Genomic DNA, 10,737 nt, shown 5'->3' on the forward strand with positions numbered 1-10,737 from the left:
CTGGCAAAGAGTTCCTTGGCTTGACTGTGCATTGTGTGAAGAAATACTGCCTTTTGTTTCTTTTCGACCTGCTGCCTATTCATTTCATGTGGTGACCCCTACTTCTTCTGTTCTGAGAAGGAGTAAATAACACTTCCTTATTTACCTTTTCCACACCGATCATGATTTTATAGACCTCTATCCTATCCCCTGTAGTTGTCTTTTCTAAGATGAAGAGTCCCGGTCTTATTAATCTCTCCTCCTATGCAAGCTGTTCCATACCCTCCTCATTTTTGTTGTCCTTTTCTGAACCTTTTCCAATTCCAAGAGATCTTTTTTGAGATGGGGAGACTACATCTGCATGCACTATTCCTACCCTTCATTTCCTATGGTTCAGCCAGTTACTGATCCATGAGAAGACCCTTCCTCTTCTCCCATGACAGCTTACTTTGCTTAAGAGCCTTTGCTGAGGGACCTTGTCAAAGGCTTTCTGAACATCCCAGTATGTCAGTGCACTGCAAGGCCTTCAATGATTTTTAAACTTTCCCATGGGGATATCCGAGACATGGTCCAGTGAACTTGTGTTCAGGCATAACAAGAACTCAGATGCAACCTGCTGTGAGAAACTTGTTTTAACAAGGATGCCCCTGTGCCAGCACAGGCCACAGGTCAAAATGTGTAACTTCAATCACAATGGTAATGGAAGAGCCCACAATAACCAATACAGGAATGTACTGACTATGACCCCTTCCTTCAAATGCACTGTTGCCTAGTGGATAGAGCACGAGATAGAACTCAGAAGACTGAAGTGCTAGTAGTGACTCTGCTACTGTCTTGCTGGGTGACCTTGGGCAAGTCACTGCTCTGCTCTGTGCCTCAGTTTCCCATCTCAAAAAGGGGGCTAATGCTACAGACCTCCTTTGCAATGTGCTTTGAGATCTACTGATTGAAGATGTTAGATAAGAGGTAGGGCTCTTTATTATCTTATGATATAGGGTGCTTTTCTTAAAGCACCCACAGCTGGAGTCAAGTGATTTATTTGAGAATCTCTGCTCTTTATTTTATTTTATTTGTTAGCCAATTTTAATCCCCCGTGGTTGCAAAGAGAAGCTGGAGAACGTGAATTGAGTGCACCCTAGCGGCTCAGACACCAGAAGGCAAATGAAGAGTTCCCCAGATGAACGTTTTTTGAAGATCTCATTATTTGGAAGCCAATCTCATGATTTTGGTGGGACCCAGCTCAAGGGTTTGGAATGCTTGGGCTGCCGATACCGTGAACGTTTTTGTGCTCTCGTAGCACTAGATAATCACTTCAGGGCTGCTTCTCACTTCAGGCTGGGAGATTCTGCCTCAGTCACAGGGGTTTTAGGAGTTCCCACAAGTAGGGAAAAAATGTCCCTTGCCTAGGGGCTTGAGAGTCATAGAGCTCGGAAAAGACCCAGGGTTTTCCTGGGAAACCTGATGCCCTCTCTCCTGCCTTATTCTGAGCTCAGCCCCCTTGGGCGATTGCCCCATCCTATCTCCTGATCTATGTACAGCATTGACACCTCACAGGCTAGAGGGAGATTACAGGAGAGCAGCCTCATTGTGACCTAGAGACGACATCAGCGCCTGCCTGTTGCCAGAGCAGCAACCTGCTCTCAGGTGTAGCCTGGGTACTTGGTGCTGCTTTGAGCGTATCTGTGATTCTTAGTGCCTGAGCCCGGCAAAATGAGATCACTCCTCCTCTTTCTCAACTCTGCCTCCTGCCTAAGGATCCTGCTGCTCTTTCTTGTGTATTATGCTGTGATCAGGCTTGCCAGATCTGAGGTAAGTGAGACTCCTTGAGAGATGGAAAGGCTGGATTGATGCCAGCTGAATGCAGGAACCAAACAGAAGTAGTTTTCAATCAGCAGGCTCGGATCATCTCCACCCAAGAGTCCTCAAAGAGCTGGCTCAGGAGATTATTGGCCCACGGACATTAATTTTTTAACCAATGTAGGATTCCTGAGGGAATTCCAGAAGGCTGGAAGTGTGTTAATGTTTTGTCAATATTCAAAAAGCTACGGGGGGTTGGCCTGGCTTCTTATAGGCCACTTAGCCTGAAATAATGGACAAACTGATATGGGATTCAATCAATAAAGAATTAAAGGACAGGAATATATTCAAAGCAGGTTAACAATGTTTCATGGAAAATGGGCCATGTCAAACATAGATGTGACAAACTTAGACTTTTGGAAGGTGCTGTTTTTCACAGATTCCAAGGCAAGATGGGCCCATTGTGATCTTCTAGTCTGACCCTCCTGTCTAGCACAGGCCAAAGAACTTCCCCACAACCATGCCTAGTGCACACCTTGAATTAAAATGTCCAATCTTGATTTAAAAAATTGCCAGTGATGGAGAATCAGTCCACCATGACCTTGGTTAATTCCTCTCACTGTTAAAAATGGACACCTTCTGTCCAGTCTCAATGTGTCTAGTTTCAACTTCCAGCCATTGGACCATGTGAGACCTTTCTCTGCTAGATTGAAGAGCCCATTTGTAATGATTTCTTCCCCATGTAGGTATTTATAGACTTTTCCTCAAACCACCCTTAACCTCTTTAAGCGACATTGACTGAGCTCCTAAACTCTATCACTAAAAGGCTTCATCACTCGGGAGTAGCATGGCCATCGCAAATGGCTGCAGAGAAAACCCCGATATCATGCATTCCCTAAATATGTGTCTAGGAAACACTATTGTCCAGATGTCGGAATTCTCCCCACTGGTCTGAATTCCACGCATGGTATCTGGGGTTAGTTGCATACTCTGCAATCCTAAAACCTGCAGAGTTCGATCATCTCTGCAGGAGAGAGAACTTTGCAGGCTCTCTCCTTCAATGCTTATAAACTCTGCAGGCTCCTGGTACCATCAATCCGTGTTTCTCCAACCCCTGGAGTGTTGCAGTGACCCCTGTTATAGGTTGTGCTTTGTGCCCTATATTGGCTGCATCATAGGAAAGCACAATGCCTACCCATGATGCCTCAGAGTGCAATACTCTGCCAGAAGGAAAAATTTCCCTCTGGCCCCACATGGCAATCACCTCCGGCTCATTGTTCTCCCTGGTTTATTGAGGAGTTCTCTTCTAACCTTGCTGCTTTCTCTGTGTGCGGCAGGCTTCTCCGAGGAAGAGGAGGCCCAGAAAGACAAAAAAGAAAGCGAAAGGTAAGCAGCCCCTCACCCAACAGCTGCGGTGGCAGACTCAGGCCCCATGCAAAGCAGAGAAATAGGGTCTATTCCCCCAACTGCCTCCCCTCTTCCTGCGAAGGCACAGTCGTGCCCAGAGCCGTGCGGTGGCACTGGCTGGGGCTCCATTCACAGGCTGCCTCTGAAATCTGGGGCAGAGGGTGCCCAAGCAGCTCAATGTCTCCTTTATGTCTCACTTCTGGCAGCTTTTGGATGCTGTGAGGAAGAGTTGGAGGAGGCTGGTGCATCCCCAGAGACGTGGTAAGCAATGCCCCCCTCCATGAATCTGCAGTGGGTCAGTCCCCTCCTTTAGCGTCATGCAATTCATCCCCACCCAGGGGCAGTAGCCCGAGTAATCCCTCCCCTGCCCCGACCTATGTACCACGCAGGCAACTCTTCTCCTTTAGACTCCTGCAATTCATTCCCACCCTGCAGAAGTTGCCATCTCTAATCCACCCCCACGCCTTGTACAGTGGGTCATTCCCTTCTTCCAGCATCATACGGCTCCTTTAACCTGGGGCAGTGGGGGGGAGGGGTAGATTGTGTCAACTGGACTGGACCATCCTCTCCTCCCAAGAGCGGGAGAAAATGTTTTCTGGGAGCAGCCCCGTGCACCCCGGGGAGGTGAGGTGGAGAGGTCAGGAGGAAGGCTGGCCTTTCTGGTATGGTGAGTAGGGGATCCAGCAGCACTTGGGTAATGGCCCCTCCTCCAGTCCCCCAGCATAGGTTCCAAGTAGGATTTGAACCCTGGACCTTCAGCTCTGCAGCATAAAGCACCCCTTAGAGCTAAAGAAGTAGCTGCATAGTTGGTAGCTAGAGTAGGCTGTTATCCTATCTGTTGATAAGCTTCTGTGGAAGGGACATGACACACATGCAGCCAGCAGGATAGACGCTCACCTCCTCAGCACTAGACAGGGATGACCTAACAATCCAGCTAACCCCAACCCAGAACATCCAAGGCCCGGGTATTGCAGGGGAGGAGGCTGCCTCAGTGGAGAAGGGAACAGGGAGCCTTTCGGTGCCGCCCCTCTGGGTAAAAGAGGGCCTGAGGGCAGGGCCTGCACTCAGCTATCTGCTCTCTCTGTTCCACAGCTGCCCTGTGCCCCTGGAGAAGCTCCCCTTGGCTCAGCGCCTCAGGCTCGTTGAGAGGAGGGTACAGGACGTGGGCAGACACCTGGATGCAGTTCTGATACCGTAAGGCAACTGAGCGGGGGGCACCAGACTGGGGGCTAGGTGGGAGGGGATAATGAATGTAGAGAGGAGGGAGCAGGGAAAACCAGACACTCCAGTATCCTAAAATAACAGTTGAGATACCAGTGAAAGTGAGGTGAGGGATTATCAGAAATTAAATGCAGAGACTACAAGTTGGGGTTGTGAGTAGGAGCAAATCCTTCTGTACGGCAATATCTGCCAGCAGGCGACTGTCTAGAACCTGCCAGTGCTGTGTTTGAAAGAAAAAGCAATCCGATGACACGCTGTGAGGGGGTGTCCACCCACATAGGACTGGAAGGGGCTCAGGTGGCCAGGCAGGCCCATTAACTCCACAGGGTGCACATGGAGGAAGAGCCAGGGAGCAGGGAATTGATTGCAAGCAGGCTCAGCGGGGCAGGAATATGCGGGGCCGATAAAGCCAGTAAGCTGGCAAGAGACAGGGGCTGCGGCTGGGAAAGGGCAGCCCTCCCTGGGAAGAGGGGGGAGTGTTTGGAGCTGGTGCACCCAGAGCAAGGAGGGGAACCAGGAGTAGTAGGAAGCCGTCCAGGCTGGGAGAGGAAAGCCCAGAACTGCTGGGTTGAGGGTCTCTGGCCTGGAGCCCGGTGTGAAGTGTGGGCCCAGGCTTCCCTACCAGCCACCGAGGGCACGGCCCAGACCGGCGGGGCAGTGATCAGGAGGACTGTCTGGGTCACTGTGGGAGTGACAGGCAATTGCAGGACTGTACCCTGGAAGAGGGGGAAACGCTGAGTGGCCTAGCCATGAAGGGGACACTGCAGTTCCCGGAATGACAGAGAGATGATGTGACCACATGCGACAACTGGAAGGGGCATTGGCCTCGAGAGCTAATCCCCAGAGTAGGCTCCAGACAAGCAGTGAGTGGGGCACTCTGTGATACACCCAAAACATGAGTCATCAGCTGGGTTCAAACCCAGGACTTTAAGGACCATAGCACAGTCCTCCACCACTGAAGAAACTCCATTAACTGGGAGCAATAGTATGTTGTTAGCCTCTAGTGTATCAGCCATTAGAAGAGGACAGTTTTCCAGTGGGTTAGAATGTAAGAACATAAGAACAGCCAGACTGGGTCAGACCAAAGGTTGATTTAGCCCAGTATCCTGTCTTCCAAAACGGGCCAATGCCAGTGCAGCAGAGGGAATGACCAGAAGAGGGAATCATCAAATGATCCGTCCCCTGTCGCCCATTCCCAGCTTCAGACAAACAGAGACTAGGGACACCATCCCTGCCCAGCCTAGCTAATAGCCATTGATGAATTTATCTAGTTCCTTCTATAGTTTATAATCTTGGCCTTCACAACCTCCCCTGGTGAGGGTAACACACACATGCTCTCATCTTCCTCACCCAAAGCAATTGTTGTTAGCTAATCTTTCTGTTAAAATAGCACTAGGTCCCCAATCATGCTCAAGGCCCCATTGTGCCAGGTTCTGCACATGTGCGTGTGATGAAGGGGTTATCGTTCTAGATAAAATGAGTGCCCTCTCCCCCTCTCAGTCCTTCATTACCCAGCTGATGTCCTTGTGTCAGACTGTGGTGTGCAATGCATGCCTAGGCACTGCCCCATTGCACTACTGTTGGAAGGCTGTGCCCAAGCCCTGCCTTTGCTCAGTAGGGCCATGTCCCATCTGTCCCTGTCTGCTCTCTCCCACAGGCCGAGTGTGGCGACAGCCGCGATGAGCCAGTTCTCCTATTCCGCTATGGAATCCACCACCTCTGCCCTCTGGAGTCCCAGCTCCTTTTCCCTGAGAGAAGCCGCCATCATTCAGTTGGAGCCCCTCTGCCACACAGGGGAGATCATGCCCTTCGCGAGCTGGGAAGGATCCACTCATCCCATCCAAGCCCAGCCTCTCTCCAGGCCTCGTGCCCACAGCAGACAAGACCGGGGAGAGCAGACCATGGGTCTGGACCAGACTTCAGTCCATAGCTCAGATTTCAACATCCGGCAGAAGCATCTGCAGAGGCGACTGGGGGCTCCACAAACCCCCATCCCAGGAAAGCCATTGCTGGGTGAGGGGGACACCAAGCAGCAATTGGAAGTAGACCCAGATCCGCACAAATGTGGATTTCCAGCAAAGGTCCCGGAGCCCTTCAGATCCAACACCAGCCCTCAGCGTGCACAGGAGATCCAGGAGCCATGTGTCTGCCCCTGGGGACCCCTGCCCCAAAAGGCCCACAGGATCATGGCATCCCCTGATGCCATCCTGGTCACGCTTGTGCCCACAGCGGTGGTCAAGCTGCAGGATCACGTGGCTCAGAAATACTGGCAGATCCAAACGAAGGCCTTTCCTAAGATGGTGCGAGAGTCGCACAGAGATGCTCCCCTCCGGAGAGAGACTGCCCTGCCTGGGCCACTCCACCCCCCTAGGGAGCCAGGCAAGCACAGGATAGCGGCATTCCCAGCGATGGGACAACAGCCTGCCCACCCCATCGAACTCCACATAAGGCATCAGCATCCGGTCATGCAGAGGGGGCTGCTCACCCTGGACCCAGAGCCCCCGGCAAAGCTGCCTCATGCCGTCCCAGCCAGGGGAGCCCGTGTGGAGTTCACTGAGATGGAGACCGATTTCCTGCAAACGGGGAGGCGAAGCACAAGCTCCTCTTCTTCCAAACGTCCTCCAACGCCAGTGGAAGATATCACCATGGAGACGGGCAGGAATGATGGCGCGGCAGGAAAGCAGACTAACCCACAGCGCTGCACTCTGCCAGCAGGGGTGGGTCTGACATCGCCACCTCCAGGAACCACAGTAGCAGAGAAGACACTCGCAGCGACACTCCAAATGTATAGGAGCGAGTTGAGAAAGCCCCTTACCAGTGTGAGCGGCAGCAAAGGGACTGAAGTGAAGCTGGAGCTGCACATGGAGAGGAAGGTTCTCTTGGGAGAAGGCTCCTGCCTGCGGCCAGGGGCACAAGCAGGTGAGAGCAGGGCAGATCCTCCCAGGACCCAATGGCACCAGGTTGCCCCAGAGGCACCAGGCTCTGAGCAGCTAACAAGATCCACCCTTGACTCTCTCCTTGCTGGGCAGGCTGCACACGACCTGCAGATCAAGCACCTGACGGAAATGTTGAGCAGCTCCCGCCCCTTGGCGGGCCAGGTCTCAGTTTGCCAGCAGTGCCGCAAGGCATATCCAGGAAAGAGGAAGGGTGAGAAAACTCCAAAGGAGACATCTGCTGAGCTGCATGGTGTTCGAGACATCATGCATTCACATGGGTTCAATGGAACTGTGAATTCAAAGCTCTCCAGGACCAGCCACCAATCAGAGTCTGCGAAGTGTGGTAAGCATCGACAAAAGAGACCAGCTGGCTCTGCAGGTGCTGACTTGCCGGGAAGATCCCATGGAATTCCTCAGCGATGGACTCCAGGAGACTCGTCAGCATCATCCAACCGCAATAAGATGCCAGTGCTGTGGCTCCTTCCAGCAGACAAGAGCAAGACGCAGGATGGAATGGCGAAAAGGGCTCCCCGCAAGCAACGAAAGATGGTGTCCGTTGCAACGAGTACAACAGGGCTTTCGCAAGCTGGGGAGAAAGCAAGTTGGAGTCCTGACGGTTCTCCCTCAAAGACACCAAAGGCCTCCAGAGCTAGAACACCATCCCCTTCAAGGAGCAAAGTTCTCCAAAAGATGTTAATGTGCCTGAAGCAAACCTTCAGCAAGCTGCAACACAAAGTGAAGTCCCGAATCTCCAAGGACCCTCGATCCAGAACACCTGACACTAAATTTACAAAGCCACCCTTTTGGAAGGCAAGGGCCTCCAAGGGTGTCCGGTTTCCATACTACTGAATCTCACCCTGCCAGCATGCCCACTAACAGCAGGGGCCCACAAATTCCAACCTCTCCCTATCATCCAGTGGGCCCGGAAAGCATGGGCTAAAGTGGCTGAGAAGAATGGCTTGTTGTCCTGGGACACAGAGACTGATATATAAGTGACTCTACTTGGGGTATGACATTTAAACCGAGATTCCAAGATGAAGGGGGGCCTGGGAGCTTGGATGAGATTGAGCGTGTGGCTAGCTCACTGGATTTATTACTTTACTTCATGCGGTTCAAGAATCAATCCTTCCTTCAAGAAGAGCTGACACTAAATTTACAAAGCCACCCTTTTGGAAGGCAAGGGCCTCTAAGTGTGTCCAGTAATACTATTAGGGCCCTACCATCAATCAAACACATATCAGCCCTTTGACTCCTAAAACCCCGCCCCTTGACCCCTTAAACCCCGCCCACCTATCACCAGAAGTCCCACCCACAGGGTATTACTTCCAGGGTCAAGGAGGACACATGACCGGAAGCAAAGTATGTCATGTGACCCCTCTAAGAACTCCTCCCACTGCCCTCTACCAATCAGGAGAGGTTTCGCCCTCATAGGCCTACCCGGAGAGGGGATTTGACCAATCTGGGGTGTTCCAGGGTGGGGTGACCCATCCGGATGTGGCTCGTGTGACCCCTCTAAGAACTCCTCCCACTGCACTCTACCAATCGCGATGGGTTTCGGCCGCATAGGACCACCCTGAGAGCAGATTTGACCAATCGGTGGTGTTCTGGGACGGGGTGACCTGTCCAGATGAGGATCATGTGACCCTTCTAAGAACTCCTCCCAGCGCCCTCTGCCAATCAGAGCGCAACACTATCACCCCATAAGTCCCAGCACTGGGGCAGAAGAGGCCATCTTTTACCAAGGACGCGTGCTTTAGAAATCGTGGAACATGGACTCCTTCACCACCCCTGGTGAGAACTTCAGACTTTGTGTTAGCCCCGAGGGCCTTTGGACTTGTGTGGAGAAAGCGCTACATGAGCGACAGTTCCCACGAGGGCCCTTTGACTCAGCCATTGATGGATACGCTGGAACCCGAATCCCAAACTCTCGTGAGGCACACCGATGAATGTGATGGCCTCTCATTGTCTGCCCCCCTAGAGGTGGAAGGTGAACGTAGCTCAGGGGAGTCATCGGAGGACAAGGTGAACGGAAAAGACATTGCTCAGGTAAATGAATGATTAAGAAGTGACTGTTGATGATGGGGTGAAATGCGGTTAGGAACCGGGCGGTGGTTGGGTTGTGTATATTTAAAAACAAGGAGTGGGAACTTACACTGTTTCTTTTCTGAAAATCTCTCCACAGCTTGACGATGCCTTTCTAGAGGACCCAGAGGCCCTGGACAGCATTGCATCAAGCAGCGAAGATGAACCGGGCTCTCCTTGTTTTTGCTCAATGCCGGTACAAATTGTTGAAGAGGACTCCAAGGATGACGGCTATGAGGAGTTTAGGAGGCTTAGCATGGAACTAACTGAGCCAAGGCGACGTCGTGAGCGTAAAAATGTCATGCGGACTATTGTACGCGTTGCTGTTTATGCTGTCCTTAATCAGTGCCTTAGGGAAAAGCTTTTTGAAGATTGTGAGGGCTGTGTCATAGATGCGCCAGCCCAACGTCACCATGACTGTGTGACTTGGACTTCAGTAGATCTAAACTTCAAGCTCCGGCGCCTGTGTGCTGAGTTATGTTTGGAAACCTTATTAAACACTGTTCTTGCCATAGGTTATGCTACGCAATGTCTGTGCCTACCCAAGAACATTTAGCGTAAGGCGTGACCTGGATAAATGCTGTGCAATTTAGTGCAGACCCTGGCCGTGTTTTAAAGAAAATGACCAAACCGGAAGATGCCTGTGTCACATTCTTGACTTGAACTGGGACCGTATAGAATATGATTGCAACCAAGGTCCTGTAGTGGCACCAAATCTTTTGTAAAGGGGGTCATATAAGGGGTCTAAGACCAGGTTATGGGTTGCTGGTTATGATTATGCTGTCTGTATGAATGTGTCATTTTGTGGTTGAAGTTATGAATATTGGCTCTATCCTGTCTGTATCTCAAACTTATGCTATGCTTCTGGGTGACATCCCAGATGAGTTGGTGTTAGCTCTGCCTAGCCTGCTTGATGGCCCATTAAGGACCATCAGCTACACAATTGACCCATTGAGAGAAGGCAGATGCGCCTTGTAAGTCAGCAAAGTATGCAGGAACTTGCTCATGTGACTCCAGACTCCATTTTGCTTGTAATTTTCCACAGTAAGGACAAAGAGGTGTTCTTACACCTCAAAAAGACTATAAAAGGCTGATGCCTCATCTCCAGCTTGTCTTCAATCCTGCTTCTTACCTCTGAAGGGACTTTGCTAGAATCTGAAGCTCTGAACAAAGAACTGATGATCCGTCCCAGCTGGGGATGGACTCCAGAGACTTAATTTAAACCTGCAGTTTATTCTATTACTGTTCTAAGCCTGAAACAAGAAGTTTGCCATTATTGTATGTAATTGATTCCATTTAACCAATTCTAGCTCTC

General features: G+C 51.1%; 2 protein-coding genes across 2 annotated transcripts; both read left to right on the forward strand.

The window, feature by feature from the left end:
* The first annotated feature begins 1,264 nt into the window (after positions 1-1,264).
* Positions 1,265-8,280, forward strand: LOC120397338. Its single transcript, XM_039523032.1, has 7 exons — positions 1,265-1,788; positions 3,114-3,162; positions 3,390-3,444; positions 4,276-4,377; positions 6,062-7,121; positions 7,503-7,683; positions 8,258-8,280. The coding sequence occupies exons 1-7, from the start codon at positions 1,690-1,692 to the stop codon at positions 8,278-8,280; spliced, it is 1,569 nt and encodes a 522-aa protein (XP_039378966.1). The 5' UTR covers positions 1,265-1,689.
* Positions 8,281-9,134: 854 nt separating this feature from the next.
* LOC120396709 lies at positions 9,135-10,170 on the forward strand. The gene is made up of 2 exons (XM_039521755.1): positions 9,135-9,386; positions 9,523-10,170. Exons 1-2 carry the CDS (start codon positions 9,195-9,197, stop codon positions 9,976-9,978), a joined length of 648 nt encoding a protein of 215 aa, XP_039377689.1. The 5' UTR covers positions 9,135-9,194; the 3' UTR covers positions 9,979-10,170.
* The last annotated feature ends 567 nt before the right edge of the window (positions 10,171-10,737 follow it).

Source organism: Mauremys reevesii, linkage group 2 (genome assembly GCF_016161935.1).
Source record: "Mauremys reevesii isolate NIE-2019 linkage group 2, ASM1616193v1, whole genome shotgun sequence".
NCBI classification, from domain to species: domain Eukaryota; kingdom Metazoa; phylum Chordata; order Testudines; family Geoemydidae; genus Mauremys; species Mauremys reevesii.